The sequence below is a fragment of the Centrocercus urophasianus genome, unplaced genomic scaffold, assembly GCF_019232065.1.
Source record: "Centrocercus urophasianus isolate 14NV4802_14NV808 unplaced genomic scaffold, USGS_Curo_1.0 seq_24, whole genome shotgun sequence".
Lineage (NCBI taxonomy): Eukaryota > Metazoa > Chordata > Aves > Galliformes > Phasianidae > Centrocercus > Centrocercus urophasianus.
The window spans coordinates 10750184-10768767 of NW_024884800.1; the positions used below are offsets into that span (position 1 = coordinate 10750184).

General features: G+C 51.9%; 2 protein-coding genes across 2 annotated transcripts; one reads left to right on the top strand and one right to left on the bottom strand.

The window, feature by feature from the left end:
• Window positions 1–208: 208 nt before the first annotated feature.
• On the bottom strand, window positions 209–13502 carry LOC122163700 (protein ripply1-like). Its single transcript, XM_042825124.1, has 6 exons — window positions 13423–13502; window positions 4236–4410; window positions 2735–2816; window positions 1224–1299; window positions 531–601; window positions 209–460 (listed from the first exon to the last, which is right to left on the bottom strand). The coding sequence occupies exons 1-6, from the start codon at window positions 13450–13452 to the stop codon at window positions 241–243; spliced, it is 654 nt and encodes a 217-aa protein (XP_042681058.1). The 5' UTR covers window positions 13453–13502; the 3' UTR covers window positions 209–240.
• CLDN2 (claudin 2) lies at window positions 4925–6194 on the top strand. The gene has a single exon (XM_042825123.1). It carries the CDS (start codon window positions 5061–5063, stop codon window positions 5742–5744), a length of 684 nt encoding a protein of 227 aa, XP_042681057.1. The 5' UTR covers window positions 4925–5060; the 3' UTR covers window positions 5745–6194.
• Window positions 13503–18584: the final 5082 nt, after the last annotated feature.

Sequence of the window (18584 nt, forward strand, 5' to 3'; positions counted from 1 at the left end):
CCGCCCCGCCCCGCGCCTCACACCGCGGAGGCCGTCGGAGTTTCACGCGCTTTATTTCTCCACAAACTGACTGCCGGCGCCGCTGGGCCCTGTGCCGCTTCATGGGGCTGGGCTCTGCACCGCGCTCAGCGTCACGGCTGCTCGAGCGGCCGGACCCGGCTCACGCTGCCCCGCGGCACCAAGGCCCCGCGCTGCCCTACGCCTCAGTCATCCTCCATGCCCGTGCCACGTGTGCTGCGTTCAGGCCGGCCGCGGGGAGCCTGCCCCTAGCGCGGGCACAGCGCCTCCGGCCTCGCCTTCGTTCCCTTCATCGCCATCTTCATCGTCATCTTCGGTCTCATCCCCCTCGCTGTCTGAGTCATCATAGAGGCACAGCGTGGCCTGCACCGGGAAGTTCTCCAGCAGCTTCTCCGCCACACTGTACAGATAGTCAAAGCACCTGGATTTGGGCCACAGAAGCCTGTTGGCGAGAATCACCGTGAGAACCTGCCTGTCCTAGCTGTGGGCATGGCGCCGGCACAGGGACGTACCTGACCGGATGGCGGAACAGTGCTAGCGCTTTGTCAGTGCTGTGGTCTCCTGCAGCATCGAGGGGATGAACCTGTGGGAACAGAGCTGGGCTGGGATCTGCCCCATATCCCTGTGCCCCTGCTCCTGCCGTGGTTGCAGTGACACAGACCTCCTTCCTAACATCAGAGGTTTACACACCACCTCACAGCCCCTGAGCAGTGTGTCTGTGGGGCCAGACCGCATCCCAATTTTCCCCGCTCCTCTGCTGAATGGATTCAGTTCCCTGCGCTCCCGCAAAGGAAGCTGGCATCTAAACCCCACACGAGGGCTTTTTGCCAGAGTAATCTCCCCCATTGTGCCCACGCGTCCTGCTAACCCCCTGAGGAATGCCCGCCAGGCCGGGAACAGGCATCCCTTTCAGACCCCACAGAGCAGCTGTGTTTGCTGCGGTTGGCACTGCCCCAGCAGGCTGTAGGCTTGGGGAGTGGAGAAGAGATGCTGGGGAATGTGGGTACCCAAAGTACTCCCTGCTCACCCCCTTATTGCAGCTACCCTCCCGTGGGCTTTGGGGAGGATGTCAGGGTGCAGGTGCCTGCTCTGTGCCCTCTGCTCAGCCCTTGCAAGGGATAAAGGAGTCTGGGGCCAGAGGCTGGTGACCCCAACGCTGCCAATGGAAAAAAAAAGTGGGTCGCAGCAGGAAGAATAAAACTCACAGTGTCCATCTGTTCCCTCTGCTGCCTGGTCATGAATTCCTCCTGGGGCAGCCATGGTCTCCAGAGTGGCTTGGGTCTCGGGGAGGACAGAAAGATGAGCACAGTGGGCACCCTGCATTTTCCTCCCCGCTTGCCTTGCTCACCCACACCCCAGCCACACACCCCAGTTTTGCCAGTACATCCACAACCCCTGCCCTGGTGCCAGGCATATCCACCACCCCACTTGTGGTCCCTTCCCTGCAGGAGCTCCCAGACCCTAGGCTCTGCACCTTCAGTGCTGGGATTGTGGGAGTCTGCACGTAAACCAGGAGCACACGGCCTTCACCCAAACTCACCTGGAGCCTTCCCACATAGCCACTGCTGCCTGCTCCAGCCCCCCCACCCATTCTGCACCCAAAGTACCTTCCCCTCTGCTGCAGCCCCTGGGCTGGGCAAGCACCAGCTGTGGGCAACGGGAGCCGGTGGAGAGGCAGGCAACAGGCAGCAGCTTCCATGGTGGCAACGGTGTCCCCTCCAAGGCTGGAGGTCCTTCGTGAGGATAGCTTTATATATAGATCTGCCCTCACCAGTGACTCACAAATTCTTTGTGGCAGGAGAGTGTTGGACTGGGGGCTCAGGGGTAGCAGTCCCCAGGGTGTGAAATTTGTCCCAGTTGTGTAAACAGAGGGCTGGGGGGGACTGGAAGCAGGGTGTTGTGGAAAAGCAAAACACAGAAGGGAAAAGTTAGACACCATTTGTGAGAAAGTCCCCAGGAGGGCTCAGGGGGGTGTGGGGGGAAACAGGGTAGGGCAAAAACAATTAACAAGGATGATTAAGTGTTCTTAGTAACCATTTGCATAAGGGAGAGGGGATTTGGGGAATTGATCAGGAGTGCTGGGGCATCACGACGGGCAGGGGATGAGGATGGCATGATGGTGACAGTGTGATGGGCTGCAGCAGAAGCAAGCACAGACCAACCAGAAGGTGAGAGAAAGGATGCTCAAGAGAGGACAGGGGTGAAGATTGGTGCCAGGGGATTGCAGCAGTCCTGCTCAGGCACACATGTTCCTGCTCAGGTCCTCCAGGGCGGTCCCAGGTTTTATTCCTACAGCAAAGAGGTGCTGCATATAATGTATAGTGTATAATGCCTGTCATATCCCCAAGGCTGGTTGCAGGACCAGCCCCAAGGTGAGTGGGACACAGACACAAGGCAGCTTCTCCCCAAGCTTTAGCCTTGCAGGGCTGGGCACAGCTGCAGCACGGAGCTGGCAACCAAAAGCAGTGGCACAACTCAGAGCTGGCTGTCCCCTCCCAGCAGAATGGTTCAGTATGATCTGCTAAAGCGATGTCCATGCCCGCAGCAGAGCAATTGGATTAGATGGTCTTTGAAGGTCTTTTCCAGCCCAAATAATTCTATGATTCCATAATTTACTGCTGCAGTGTTTGCCAGTGATCTCCCTAGGCTCTCTGGGATGCAGACAGTATCAGGAGGTGCAGGAAGGATTCTCAGTAGGAGGATGCAAAAGCCATACCTGTATGCATCCCACCCCTCGTGCTGCTCCTGACTGGGCACTTGATGCGAGGTGCCACTTGCAGGCAGGTCACCCCCCGATCCTGGGAGAGTTTCAGTTTGAGACAAGGAAAGAAAATAGCAAATGGTCCCTGCTGTAGCTCTGCCAGCAGTGTCCAAACATTGGCCAGGATCGGCTTGGCTCTGAGCACAATTTGTCACCAGGGGCCCTCCCTGCCCCAGTCCATCTGCAGCAGCCGGGGAACGGGAGGGGGCATGGCACGAGCAACAGCCCTCATTACCGTCCCCATTTGCTCCTCATTTGGGCCAGGAGTCTTACAATAACAAACCCTGCAGAGGACAAGCAAGGCTGGAGAGTTCAACCTGCTGGTCTTTTGCTGCCCTGTGATCCCAGCACACAGCTTGGCAGGGATGGGATTCAGCGTAGAAGATGGAAATGCTGTGGTTGTCCATCTCTTGTGGTACTGGTGTGCTGTGGGACACCTTGGTAACTTGCACACTGCATTGCCCTATGCCCAGCTCAATCTCCAGCCACTCTCTTCTAGCACTGGCCAAAACAGGTCTCAGGGGCTGTTGAACCCCACAGGAGAAAAGTCCCCTCTGCGCCCCTGCCAGCCGGGCATCACCACTGACAGCAAAGGGCCCCTGGAGCCAGCGCAGATGGAAGGCAAGGGAGGAATTTGGCTTCATCTCTGCAGCCAGTTTCCATCCTTGGCTCTGCTCCCTTCACTCCACCCCATCTCTTCTCACCGCCTTTCCTCCACACACCACTGCCCCCGCCCTAGCCTGGTATCCCAAGCCACTTAGGCAACCACCTACCCTGATAATTAATAGAAAACAAGCAAAACAAGGCATCCCAGCTCCTCAATCCTTCCTGACACCGAAAGGGTTTAATTCTGATCTGCAATAAGCCTCCAGGCTGAGATTTGTGGATGGATTTTGCAAAGCCGAGGTGAACCATTCGCAGTCCCTGATCCCCAGCCCTGACGAGCCTCTTCCTGTAGGACTGCAGCTGCCCTCGGTCCCGCACCACATCTCCAGCCATCTCTGTAAGTACACAGTCCCTCGCATGCCCGTTTGCCAGCCCCCAAAACCTGAGTGTTAGTTCTGTAACAGCACCCATAAGATTGAGTGGCTGTATATTGGGTTGCACGTGGGAAAGGAGATGAAAGTCGGGAAATTTTGATAGTAAACATTTGATGTTCCAAGGCCGGGGAAAGGGAATGGAGGCTCTGGGAGGGGTGCACCCTCAGCCGGCAAATTTCCCAGGGCAGGAGGCCACTGGCCAGGCAGTATCTGTGTGGTTTGCTGTTTCGCAAGAGCCACAGCAGGGGGAATTTTGAAACAAGATGAAGGAAAAACAAACCGCCCCGTGTCTGCCAGATCCCTGTTGCCCACCCCCAGCTGGGGCAGAAAAAAACCCCATGGCACTAGCACCCACATGGGGAGCACACACTGCCTGCTGCAGGACAGAATGCTCCCAGGAGCTGGCATGGACTCACCATTAACACACTGTGCCCAGTGCATTGCTGTCCTTTGTGAACCTCCAGGCTCTCCTAGGGATGTAGGTGTCGCTGTCACCTGCCATTCCTCCCTTTCATCATCACATGGGAAGGCTGATAGCTGTGATTCACCCTCAGGAGAACACATCCCTTGGCCCCATTCCTGCTGGATTCTCTGTGGGGTGGGGGGATAGCAGCAGATGCTTTAGGAACCCCATTCCTCTGCTGAGAAAACCTCAGGGCCACCACTCTAAAGCACCTCCAACAGTTCCAAACAAACAACATGCAGCCACAGTGTTTTGGCTTCTTTTTTGCCTTGAAACAGGGAAAGATAAAGACTAGCTGAGTTTGCAAAGGCAGCTGGAGGAGTGCACAGCAGCAAAAGAATATTTCCATTAAGCAGGACACAGGGTGAAGGAAGAGGTGGCTGGGGAGGCTTGCACCAGGAGACACCATGCATTAAGAGATGCCCCAGCAGAGACCTGATGGGGACCAGCCAGCTCCCCATCCTGCCCACAGCACAAGGAGGGGCTTTGGCGGCCTGCCTGGGCTCCGCTGTGCTGCCTATTGAAGCCTGCCTGGGAAGATAACAGAGGTGAAAGGGTGCTTGGCGATTCTCTGCAGGCTCGAGTCAATCGTTAATCGGGGAGGGATTGCTTTCCACTCTTGCAGGTAACCTCTCCTCCCCCCGGCTCCCCCCACGCGCCCGTGCCCTCACAAAACCAACACCCACAGGAGCAGGGTGAAGCTTCAGCACAGCGAGAGGAGCCGCTAGCAGGGCCATGGGAAGGTAAACGTGCGGGAGAGGTGACAGCCGGCCCAACCATGGTCTCTATGGGACTCCAGCTGGTGGGCTACATCGTGGCCTTCCTGGGCTACATCGGCACGCTGACAACCACGCTGCTGCCCAACTGGAAGATCAGCTCCTACATTGGCTCGAGCATCGTGACAGCTGTGAGCTTCACCAAGGGGCTATGGATGGAGTGTGCTACATACAGCACGGGCATCACTCAGTGCGACATCTACAGCTCCCTGCTCAACCTGCCTCCTGACATCCAGGCAGCCCAGGCCCTGATGGTGAGCTCCTGTGCCGTCTCCTCCCTTGCTTGCCTTATGGCTGTGGTGGGCATGAGGTGCACCGTCTTCAATCAGGGCTCCCCAGCCAAGGACCGAGTGGCAGTGGCGGGTGGTGTGGTCTTCATCCTCGGGGGGCTGCTTTGCTTCATCCCACTGGTGTGGAACATCCATGTGGTGCTACGAGATTTCCACAACCCCCTGCTCCCCGACAGCACCAAATTTGAGTTGGGGGAAGCTCTATACCTGGGCATCATCTCCTCTCTGCTCTCCCTCATTGGTGGCTTCATCCTCTGTGCCTCCTGCCCTCCCCGTGACCCATCAGGCCCCTACTCGCCCCGGCTGCTGGCAAGCAGGAGTCCCCAGCCCTCCATGAAACAAATGCAGAAGCCCAAGAGTGAGTTCAGCTCCTACAACCTGACGGGATATGTGTAGCAGCAGCAGGGCACCTGGTCAGCACTTTTCCTAGCTCCCAAAACACCTGGGCTGGCACCGAGGGCACACAGTAAGAGGAGAAGATGCAGCGGTGTCTCCCACGTTCATATCTTTTGCTCGGGGATCTTGACATATGACTGCTCAGAAATCTCAGCTGTGGAGGACCCTGAGTCCAGCTTCTGTTACCACTTCTGGAGCTCCCCCTGCAAGCCAGCTGGAAGCACACCCATAGCCCCTGCACGGCAGTCTTCTCATGACCAAACTCCATCCTGCAGCCCACAGCCCAGCAAGGACAGTGAAATTGTGCCGCTGGGGCTCACCTGCTCATCTGTGGCTCTGGAGACACCGGAGGGGGGATTAGGGCACCCACAGGAGCCCAGAATTTTGGGGGGACAGTGTGGGGATGGAGTACTGATTGCAAGCTGATATCACAATAAATCTGTGTTTCTAGATGGGCTGCGATTGAACTTTTCTGTGGTACTAAGGAGTACCCCAGCACCTCACCAGTGTCAGGGCAGGCTCTGGCAGGGCCATGCTCACCTGTCTGCTTCATCCATCCTGCAAAGATGGATGCAAAGGGAGCTCCATCCCTTGCTCTTGGCCATAAAGGAGATGAAATAAAATACAGAGGGGTCTTGCAGGTGGGTCTAAGCCTGTGGGTTCCTGCAGGGGCAGGTTTGGGATGGGAGGGCAGGGTCAAACCTGCTCCCTGCAATCCTTTAGCACTGGCGGGATGTGCTGTGCAGCTGCAGCCCCAGCAGCCGGCAAGGTGATGCTGTGCAAAGCCACTTGTGCCAAGGGCAAGGGGGACAGAGGGAGGGTACAAGGTGTCCATGAAGGAGCGAGCACTTTTTAACCCTCAGGCCACCTCCTTTGTCCTTTGGTACCACATCCCACTGCCGGATGTAAGATAACCCCTTTGCCCAGGGAAGTTTGGTCCACCTGCCAGCCCCTTATAAAAGGATTTAGATTAGGTCCCAGAAAAGAGGGCACCAGGTTCCCTGCTGAGGCAGGCTCCCCACCGAGACGTCACCGTTAACCTCGCATCAGTGAAACTGCATTTACCTGTAGGGCTAACGCTCCTGATAACAGTGTGAGTCACACTTCCTTCCTTCCTCACCAAGAAAGATGCTCATTATCAGGGACCACAGTGGATTTCAAGGCAAAGGCCTTGCACCTGCCTTTCCAAAGCCAGATGACAAAGCTGAGTTACTCACTGCTGCTTTGGGAGAGGGCTGAGGTGATGGGGGCTGCTGTGCAGAGCAAGCAGGTGCTGCAGCCCACGGCCACGCGAGCTGCCGTGCTCAGTGAAAGGCACTGCCTTTCATTCAAGGCTTTCACTGTGAATGTTTTGCTCCTTGGCAGCTATTCCAGAGAGGAGGCAAGAAAATATTTGGCAAGAGACTTCCTGCTGGAGGAGAGGAAGAATGCTCTGCCCTCGCTCCTCACTCCTACTCAGGGCTGACAGCATGGCCTGTGTCTGTGGGCAGATGCTGGCTTAATTAAACACGTGTGTGATGGAAACACTCTACTCAGAGTTTTACCACTGCTGGCCTTATTAACATTGTCATTTGAGAATCAGAAAGGAGGATTTCTGGCTCCTGCACACCTTCCCTACGGAGCAGCATGGTGCAGCCAAAACCAATACTGGGAATGCCTTCAGTTTGGGCACGTGAGCACTGGGCCATGGCACTACTTGGGAGTCTGCTGACCCTGGGGAAGGTTTCTGGGGCGCAGCCCCACTGCAGGCCCCAACTGCCCTGCAGCAGAAACAAGGGTTTCTCTCTGGCCCGTGCAATTGATTGCAATCCCTTGAGCCAGGAAGTTTTCCCCTGTCCAATTTCTGTGGGCTCTATCCAAGCTGAATGCACCCAAAGAAACTTGGCTCCAGGGAAAGGCAGGCTGGAAAAGATTTTCCTCTTCTAAGAACAGGAGTGAAAACAGGGAATATGAAGGACAGCAGGAGCATGAATGCAGCAGTGGTTATCTCTGCCTCATGCAATAGCCATGTTCCCCATTAGTCAGATAAGGTGGGTCCTTGGGGTCAGGCTGGATGCAGCCCAGCCCAGGGCCAGAGAGGACGGCAGTCGGGATGAGGCCATGCCTTTGGGCAGCGGAGCCAGGCAGGCAAGGGTGCAGGGTCAGCCCCACAGCTCCTTGCCTGCACAGCGGGAGCAGGGAGGGCACAGAGGAGTGAGATCATATAAGGGGATGTGAACAGGAGGGGTGGGATGGTGCGCAGACAGCAGGGTGACCTCGCAGGATGGAAGGAGCCCCTCTCTGCAGGGCTGGGTGCTGGTGACTAATCCTCTGTCGTAAGGAGAGAACTTCCCCTCTTACTCCAGACAGTGCCTCAAATGAAGAAAGGGGGCAATAAAGGATTAACATGCCCTTATCTTCAGAGGAGGTAGAGGTGCCATAAATGCCTAGCACACAAACCTGCAGCTGCACCTGGGCTGTGGGCTGAGACCTGGAGGGACAGTTATAAAACATGTCTTTCAGTCACATCACCCCCTTCCCACCTCCCTGGATCAAGGGGGTTGAATGTGAGCTAGCAATGTGCCCAAATAGCTGAAAAGGCCAAGGGCATCCTGGCTTGTACCAGAAATAGTGCAGTCAGCAGGAGGTGATCGACTCCTTCCACTCAGCTCTGTGAGGCCGCACCTCAGCTGTGTTCAGGATTCAGACCCTCACTACAAGAAAGACACTGAGGCTTTATAGTGAGTCCAGAGAAGGACAGTGGAACCGTGAAGGATCTGGAGCACAGGTCTTACGTGGAGTGGCTGAAGGAACTGGGATTATTTGGTCTGGAGAAGAGGAGGATCAGAGGAGATCTTACTGCTCTCTACAACTCCCTGAACAGAAGTTGTGACAAGATGGGGGTCTGCCTCTGCTCCCGCATAACTAGTGATAGGATGAGAGGGAATGGCCTCAAGTCACACCAGGGGAGGTTCAGGTTGGAAAAAAACATTCCCCAAAAGAGTGGTGAAACACTGGAACAGGCTGTCAGAAGAGGAGGGACGAGTGCCCAGCACCAAGCCCGGCTGCTACCTGCCCCAGTCAGAGTGGAAATCCCTCCATCTTCGCTGGGCATCCCACAGACAGGGGGGCAGCCCTCAGCCCCGCGATGCCTCCAGGCACGTGGAGGTTAGTTAGCTCTCTGTCATCCCACATCTTGTTCCCACTGAGGATCTGAAGCAGCAAATAATTCACGCAGACTCTTCAAGCAGCATTGGACCAGAAGATAACAGAGGCCATCCCTGTGCAACCCGGGGAAGTGCTCAGAGAGGAGGGGAGGGAGGCAAAGAAAATTCAGGCCAAGATCCTGATGGGCCAAAGCACTTGGAAGCAGCCTCTGCATTCCTCTGCTTTCCTCCTTCCTCAGCTGTTTCCCATGCCATACTGCAGCCTCAGTACAGCATGGACACAATTCTTCCTCTGACATCAATGGCACCCATTCCTCACTTCCAAAGGCTTCCTGCCCTCCCCAAGCCATGGGGATCACCCTGTTGGTGCCCAGCTCTTCTGGTTTTAATGGAACACTTCACAGTGCAGGTGAGGGTTATCAAAACAACCAGCTCTTCCTCAGAAAACACCTTAATTTGAAAGAAAAGTTCGTCCACAACCTCAAGGCTTTGCATACTTCTTTTGGAAACAGGCTGTTTAAGGGAGCTTTAAAGGATCTTTTGATCTTTAAAGAAAAGCATGCGAGAAATATTGCGGAGCAAATTCCCTGACGCAGCAACACAGAGAGGAAATAGACCTTTGGGTGCACCCAAGGAGATTGCTAGACAGCACCTTCCCAACCTTCTTGGCTGAGGTTGAACAGCAATTCAGAAATTTATCAGGTGAGCTATAAAACTTATTTACCTTGGAAAATTACATATTAAATCTGTTAAGATGACATAGATATCTGATCTTCAAGGCATTTCATTAATGCTACGATTACATTTCTCCGTAATTTAAGTCTAATCTACACTACAGGAGCTCCAAGTTAAGAATCTCAGCAAACCCAGCACATTTACAATCTGCAGTAGCAAGAACAGTATCACTAGAGCCTACATCTACTGAGCCAGCAAAGCAAGCTTTATCAGCAAGAAACATTTGTACAGAAACGTAAACAGAAGCTGTGCCAGGGAACTTTGCAGAATTTTTGGTGAAAGCAGACATCTCCAGACAAAACCTCTCTTGGAGAGCTGGGAAATACCTAGTGAGTTGAGCAGGAGTTGTACTGCACTCTGGGCAGCCCCAGTGCTGAGCTCTGGCTAACTGGCAGTTTGCTGCAAAGAGGGGATCAAGACTTAATAGTCCTAAACACCTTTACATGAATAAAGTGAGTTGCGGTTGTGTAAAGCAGTTCACAGAGTCATCCCTAGCAAGCCTGTTGTCTCCAAGCTCAGGATACATGGGAAACTTGAAAGCTGCAGTCCAGGGACACCAACATTTTGGCAGCTGTAACCTGGGTTTGTACTTAGAAGATGCTGAGCCTGAGACACAGCTGATCCCTCCTGACTCTCAGTGGTGCACCCAGCCCAGGGAGGCTTCAATAGCCCTGGAGTTGCCTCTTGTCTCTGCTCAGGATTTCAAAGGAAGAGTGTGATTTCATGAAGCTTTTCCCACCCCAGGGCACTAATCTTTCCTTGAAGCAGGTGCCTTTTTTCACAGAACTTGCAATAGCCTCTATTTTGGGACGTCCAGCTTGCTAAAAAAAGGCTAAAACCAGGACAAGACCCACGTCACAGAACAGCACAACTGCAAGGAACTTTCTTCTCAAGAAAACTTCTCTCTACGGTCCTCAGGTCATCAGAACAAAGTCGCACAACATCAGCTACAACTGGCTGACACTCCCAAGATTGCTCCAACAGATGTATTTTCATTACCCGATTTTTTAGTCATTTCCTTTTAGGGGGAAATAAGCCATAGAGATACCTAAGGAGTGTGTTGGCATTACAGAGCTAAGGCTCCACAACCTTGATGCTCCCATACCCTTTGAGCTATTCCTGTACGGTTTTACCGGAAACAGCACTGCCCTTCACCTTTGGATTTGGATCAAATCTGACATAGCAGGGAGAAAACAGAGCAATTAATCTCAGATTAGCCCTATTTCCCTGCCTTCAAAGACTTCCTCATTGGCCATCTAACATTTTGAACTCACCTTATTGTAATGGTATTGCCAGATTGCAAAGCCGTTCTCTCCATCTGCCAGCAGAGGCAGCAGGACTGTATCCCACCCTGGAGGGGAAGCCACTGATAAGACACAGCAGGTAGCAGAAGCAATTAACTCCTTGCTTTCAAGGTGAGGAGCACAGACACTGTGGGACCTGGTAGTTCCTCAACACAGGATGCTTGCATACAAGGGTCTTGCTGTGAGTTACAGCTTGCTCCCAAAAACTGAATTAGCCCCTCTCCCAAGTGTGCTGCAGCGATTAGCATCCCACACATGCTCCACGTGCTGATTCTGGCTTGTAAGTCCACTGGTGAAAACAGGTTAGTGTTACTGCACAGATCACCAGAGTCATAGAATCACAAAATCATTTGCACTGGAAGGGCCTCTTATAGGTCAACTCCCTTGCACTGAGCAGGGGCACAGCTCAGTCAGGTACTCAGAGACCTGTCCAGCCTGACCTCGAGGGTCTCCAAGGATGGGGCATCACCACCCCTCTGGGCAACATGTGCCAGTGCCTCACCACCCTTACTATAATAAAGTTTTTCCATATATCCAATCTAAATTTCCCCTCTTTTAGTTTGAAACCATTTCCCATAGGAATCTCTGTAGAAGAGATGGAAGCTGCCTACAGAGCATGGTGTGGAACTCCCAGCTGACTGGTGAAATGAAGAAAGCTGAACCCCACACAGCGGTATGGGCTGAGGGGAAACAGAGCGTTGCTCTTCCCTGGCTCCTTCTGCCTGCATGGGCCTCATTCAGGGCTGGAAACTAAGGCAAGCTAGGCTGGGTTTTCCCACCAACCTTTCTGGGCTGCCTGCAGCCCCACAGCTTCACAGCATGGTACTGACAGGGAGGACCTGCAGAGCTCTAGGAGCTGGAAGCTCTGCCAAATGGCCTTATCTTTTAAGATACTTCACTGACCTCCTCGCCTGCAAAAAGTATTTACCTTCACTACACAACTTAATTCCCCCAAATGACTGTGGCATCAAGTTTTTGGCACAGGCAGTACTCGCCGTGCTTTGAAAGATGCCTGAGAGAAGTGCCAAGTTTCAGAACCAGGTACTTTGATAGCAGCTTATCTACTAAAGAAAATAAATAGCTCTACTGTTTGCCAAGTTGTATTCATTTAGGAAATGCTCCGTTACAAAACTATTTTCTGTGTTATTTCTTTAAACTGAGAGGGGAAAAAAAAAAGACAAAAACAAATTAGATCAAGAAATGCCAGAGACCCACATATTGCTGTAGGGAGTACATATTTTGCCTTGCTGGCAATGTGAGACACAGAGAGGAGAGAGTATGACACCTGCTAACTGTTCGCAAGCTGTTAAACATTTCTGTAGGCTCACGGATCCCTGCCGATCGATGCTTGCATCAAAGCTGCCCTTTACTCGCCACCTCCTCATTCAGAAAAGCTCATTCCTGTTGCTGACACCCAGTATCTGCTTTTTGCACGTCATGTATGCACGACACCCATTCCTTGAGTGGAAGGAATGAAACAGGAGCAGCTTTGAGTTGTGTGGGCTCTGCCTCGGCTCTCGATGCAGCCAATTTCCTGGGGACGAGGTGCAGCTGCACGTCACATAAGAAACTTCACAGATGCCTGAAAATAATCCTACAAAGAAATAAGGTCAAGTAGGATTGGGGAGAAAGTTCAGATCCCAGAGCTAGATATAATGGGATGGAATAAAAAAAGTGCAAAGAAGAGCAGCAGCCACTGAGATTACTGGCTAGTGCACGTGGAGACCAAGCCTAAAGAATATGTGGACACTGCCTGCTTCAGCAGCAGCTTTGGAGAAAATAAAGCTCTGTCTCATGCCATAACCAGGGCAGAAGATTCAAAGGATGACTGGCTTATGGGATAGAACTTGTTAGCATGGCCAGAAACATAGTTGCTCCCCAAGGCTCTGGCTATGGGAAATCATATTTCACGCAACTGCAAAATTCATGCAGATGTCTCTAACGCTGTGAAAGGAAACTTTGATTCATTGAGATATCCTGGTATAGATTCAATGCCCTGGACAGCTCTGTTGAAAATTAAATGCCATGAGGGTACTGCCCTATGGTTTGGGGATCAGCTGACAAGATTTTAATAGAACAAGGGGGGGCGGGGAAAAAAAAAAAGGGAAAAACAAATAAATATAAGTGGAGATAAGAAATGCTACCTTCAAACCATGAATGGAGGGAGATAAGAGAGCTACCTTCAAACTCCAGTGTTACCACCCACAGGATTGACCTGAAAACACAGTAGGCAGCACAATCTGAAAATGTCAAGAGAGCTCACAGAAGTAGATCTGAGATCTGGAAATATGAACTAGAAACAAACCAGGATTCAGCCAGAAAGACAGGAGATCAAAAATCGTAGACGCAGGCGCTGTACCTACAGACTGCAGGAAAAAAAGCACACTTGCATACACACGTCCTTTCTATCTGCACCAGCAACAGTGAAAGTGAGCAGTGCAGAAAGGCGCACAAGTCCAGCCACAGGGGAAAAGGACACAGCAAAGTCCTTACCATGCAGGATGAGACACTCTCTATCCACATAGCATGTTGCTCAACCCTGACTTTCGGACAACACAGACGACACGACTGGTGACGCCATCTAAGCCAACAGTTTCTGTCACGCGGTCTTGTGACTTTGCGGGATAAATGAAGTGTTGAAGTCAAGTCAAAAGAGCAATGCTGTGCTGGCCACACACACCCTTGTCCTTCCACACCCAGGGAAAGTTCTTCAGGAAGGAGGGTGAATTCAAGAATTTGAGAGGATGTTCTCAACTCTTTTAGTTTTATACTTGTAGGAAACCACATTCGATTCAGGAAGCTTCTGAGCAGGAGATAAATGCAGCCTTGAAGAGCATTGGCAATCCACCACGTGCAATTGCCCTCGTTAGTTTCTTCCCATGAACCATGAGGCAGGGCAGTGAGCTACAGCATCCCTACAGCCATGTGGCACGCGTGGCCTCTGGCTGCTTGCAAAACCTCATGTTTTTCTAAATTCACTGGGTCAAAAGGGTGGTTATGCTGCCTAAAAAAGCAGGCCTGGAAGAAAGGAGAAGCTCCCACGCAGGATAGCATCTGTGGAAAGACACTGAGCTTAGCCACACTAGCCCAGAGCCCTGCAGCAGATCTGACTGCAAGCCCCAACGTCACTGTGCCATCAACTGTTCCCATAGCTACATGGGAAGATAAATTTAGTTCAAGGAACCTTGTGTTGCTACATTATTTAACAAACAGACACGCTCAAGAGGAAAATGAAGGCAGGCACCCAGTTTAGCTGCTGCGTGGGCTGATTGGGCTATGGACTCAAGGCTGCTTCCCAGGCTGAAAAGTCCCAAATCCCAAATCTCACACCATGCTGCCCCAGCAATGTTCCAGTGTGCTCTCCTGGGATACTTCCTACAGCCTTCATCAAGCTTTTCCTGCCAGCCATGTTGGTCCTGTTAGAGAAAGGGAAGGCAAGGAGGACCTACCATGCTGCCTCAGCAAAATGATGGCCCAGAGCACAACTGAAGAAACCAGTGATTTGATAATAATACTGTATGAAAGGCACAGCTGCAGGAGAGAGATGGCTGTAACGACATGTGTATTTTCTCCATTATAAGATGTCATCCACATGACCCAACTCAGAGTCAATATGTTGGAGCTCTGAGTCGGAGGCAATGAATGAGAGAAGCCAGCTCACATTCATGCACAGGTTTTTATGTTTCTCCCTAGCATTGTGGTAAGAAAGAAAGGTAAAGAGAGGAGTCAAAGGCGAGAGTCTGGACTTGATCCCCCCCATCCCATACACAGCTGCCACTCTCCCTGCCAGGAGTGCATGTGCACTGAGTTTCTTGCTGTATTCCATTCTTATCTCCAATACAGACCCAACACTTTGCAAAGAATATCCCACAGTGTAGGCCTGACACAGTATAGACAAAGCACTTTTTGGTAGAGCATCTTTGAAGCCTGATCAAGCAACTTGGATCCAATTGCTGCTTCCACTCCTTCACAACAGCAGAGCCCTCAGTTATAATCCCACTACCTACACAGCAGAGTGACGGATGCAAGGGACATGGTGTCCTATGGAGATGACAGCCCATGGTTACTCCAGCCCTTTCCCTGGACTTTAAGGACAATAGGAACTGCCACTCAGCCAGTTCACAGTTCTGACCTCTTTGTATCTCCCTCCTCTGGATTCCTGTAAGAAATCTGTGCCTCCCTCCTAGCACATATCTAAGTGTATTGTTGTATTTTTGAGTCTTTCCATCAGTTCAGCCTTCTCCCCTGTGGAATCCACCAGCTTTGCTTTCAGCTCTGCAGCTTAGTTTGGCAGTGAACTATGGAGATTTTTGCTCCAGTATAAGCCTTCCACCTTCTGCGCTCTGAGCACTGTTAGTTCCTGTTGGTTTTTGAAGAACCTGTTTTCAGGCAACATTTCTCACCTTCGATTTCCCCCAGCTGACATGCAAGGAGCATGCATGCACAGGAACACTATATAAATCAGAAAGATAAAATGAGTTTTTCCAGGCCTGAAGGAGCAGCGAAAAGTCACACAGATCAAGGAAGAAGCCCACTACAGTCTTTATAGAGATGTCATCTCTCCTCCTCATTCCACTTTGACCCACCCTTTCTGAATCCCTCCCAACTAGTAGGGATGCACAGACACATATTTGTTACCTTGCAAATTCCAATTCTGCAGAAATATATTTCATCTCCACTTCTCCTACCCTCCTGCCCCATTATGTCTTCCTGACACTTAAGGTCATGCTGAATAGGACTCTGAGGGTGAAACCACCACTATGTTCTCATCCCTCTCCAGTACTGCTGCTTTTATGGCCAACTTGGGCTCACTGGCAGAAAAAAAAGGAGGAAGAAGAGGGTGAAAGCAAGCACCTCCCATTCACAGCACAGCTGACCTTGTATCTCAGTAGCTGCAGCTGTAGCAAACTAACAAGCTCTTGACTGTGGAGATCAGTCCTCCTCATGGTCAGGTGCTTGCTGCCCAGCACAACGCGTTGCCACTGATGAAAACTCATGGTAGCAGTCTTTTGTACCATGCTATTCCTCATGCTCCCTCTCTTACCTTACAATCAGTGGTGGTAGGTGGATGGTTGGACTAAATGACCTTGGAGGTCTTTTCCAGCCTTTACAATTCTGTGGTGACAGCACAAGGTATGGGGACCCAAGGAGGAGAACAGGAAGAAGTAGAAGTGGGTGTAATAGGTGTATTGGAAGAGGTGAACACAGATGGATTGCAAAGATACTGGTGGAACTTCTTGGAGGTGCTCTGGGGAGCTCGTCTGGAAAAAGCAGTTCAGTATGGCAGAGATGCATGGGGCCCAAGTGAGAGCTGAGGTGTGAGGAACAGGAGCAGCAGGAGGCAGCTTTGAGATATACACTTCTGAGTCAGCTAGTGATGAGCAGAACTATTATCAAACACCTCATCCTTTCTCTGACGCCCACCCAGCAGCCTCAGCACAGCTCCGATGAGAGCCCTGCTTGGGCAACCGGTGTGCAGGGAGAAGGGACAGTGTTGGACACAGTGCGGCAGCCCCTCTGGTGTCGCCCGGGCAGGGGTGGGCTGGGGGTGCCACCGTGTGGGGGAAGCCCGCATTGCTCGCCCTGCTCCATTCGTAGACAGAATGACTCTGGCCGTGGGAAGATGGTCAGCTGCCGTCCAGGGCTGACCATGGGGCTGGAGAGCTGCGAGCATCAGTAAAACATCGGCACACTTTTCCTCAGGCTCCAAATTCACACTGCAGGACACTGATGCAGGAGACAACATCAATGGAAGAAAAGAATTTTAATGAAGGCTGTTGTGGAAAACAACAGCCCTCAGCATGTCAGCTGCACCTTGAGAAACCAAAACTTTGCCAAGAGGCAAAGTAAGACAACCAAGCCCCTTGGGGCTGAGCAGGTTCCACCAGAATCATAGAATCATTTGAGTTGGAAGAGATCCTAAAAGGTCATCTGGTCCAAATCCCTCACAATAAACTGGGCTTAATCAGGTGCTTGGAGCTCCATCCATCCTGACCATGAATGCCTTCAGGGATGGGCACCCACCACCTCTCTGTGCAGCCTGTGCCAATTGCTGTGCAACTGCCCAGGGAGTCACTGCCCCTGGAGGTGTAAAAGAAAGATGTAGATGTGGCACTTAGGGATGCGTTTTAGTGGGCAGTGTTGGTGGTAGGTGCACAGCTGGACTAGATGATCTCAGAAGGCTTTTCCAACCATAATGATTCCATGATTCTAATAAAGTTAAGGTCCATCAAAGTCACTTTCAGTAGATCACAGGCACATGAATTCATTTCCAGATAAACTTCTCTTTGATAGGGAAATGTGGTATCAGAATTAAAAAGATAAATAACCACATTTTGTCTAAACATATTTTAATTTGCTTATTTCTTAAAGTCAGAGTTCATGTCGCTGCAAAGTACGAAGTCAGAATGTGATTTTCAGTTCAGTGCCACTTTATCTGCATATAGTGGATGTTAGACTCCAAATCCTAAGGATCTGTTGTTTCATGCATACTCTGTATGAAAGGACTTAGCATCTTTGTAAGGAAGCAGAAATCCACTACTGCTTACTGACTGCCATTATGGGTTTCCCCCCCACATTTACGTGGTGGACATAAAAGATTCTCAGAGGTAGCTCAAAGCAGGTGATATATATAAGCCCAAAAATGCCATCTTAATTCCATAGAGCAGACAAGGAGAGGAGAGGTGTTGGGAATGAGAAGCAGCACTCTACAAGAACTCGGTCAATTTGTCTGCTCAGCGACCGGGGCAATGGCAGGGCTGCAGCCAGGACGAGGGGCGCTTGGTCCAGCCCGCTCTGTTGACCTCCGTTCCGCAAGGCGGCGCTCTGCACAGGGGTGGCGCAGCCGCCGCCACTTCCGCCCATATCCGCCTCGCACCGGAAGCGGACGTGCTTTCCCTCAGGAGCGCGGCGATGGTGATCGCGTGGCGCCACCGCTTTCCGCCGCCGTCTGCGGGCCGTCCCCGCCGCGGCACGGGCACGTGAGAGCCAGTCCCGGCGGGACCCTGGGGAGAGGTTTGGTTCCTCACAGCGGTTGTTTCCCGCGGGCAGCACAGCGGGTAGCACAGGCGCTTTTGTCTGTGAGACGAGCGGGACGGCCGGGCTGTGCGCTGCGCCTCTGTCCAAGGTGCTGCCGCGCCGCCGTGCGCCTTGAGGGACGGCGGCGGGACGGGTCAGCTTCACTCCTCGCGGGGCTCCGGTGTGCGAGGGCTGGAGCATAAGAACAAAATTGCGATGAAGCTGCTGTTTGTTTGCTTGTGTTTGGTGTTTATTTGGCCGTGGTCTTCGTGTCTGGGAGAATAACCCCTGTGCAAAAAGGCTGCGGCTGGACAGGGGTGTGCAAGCAAGAAAATAAGGTCTGTGCTCAAAAGGCACGCCTGCACGCAATTGATCTAGAAAATCTTTGTCTCTTGAACTTTGAACACATAGTTTATGAAGGGAAGAAAGAAATCTTTGCTTACCTCTGAGTGATTTGGAGGCTCTCCATCCAGTCCAGCATGCACACAGCATGTGTGTAATGCCGTCAACTTGGCTGCCTCAAGGGCGTGTTAAATAGAAATGCTGTAAGTGATCTAGCAAGACAAAGAAAATATTTCACCTCTTAGGGAAAAAAAAGAGCTTAAGAAGGCAAAATGAGTCCTGTTCAGAAGCATGCT

Bases quoted from the DNA above. Each gene is read 5' to 3' on its own strand.
- CLDN2 (XM_042825123.1), top strand. From the start codon at position 5,061: ATGGTCTCTATGGGACTCCAGCTGGTGGGCTACATCGTGGCCTTCCTG.
- LOC122163700 (XM_042825124.1), bottom strand. From the start codon at position 13,452: ATGTGGATAGAGAGTGTCTCATCCTGCATG. The intron at 4,411-13,422 runs GTAAGGACTTTG...CCCACCCCACAG, and splicing joins AGAGTGTCTCATCCTGCATG to AGAATCCAGCAGGAATGGGG. The intron at 461-530 runs GTACGTCCCTGT...TCTCGCCAACAG, and splicing joins CTGTTCCGCCATCCGGTCAG to GCTTCTGTGGCCCAAATCCA.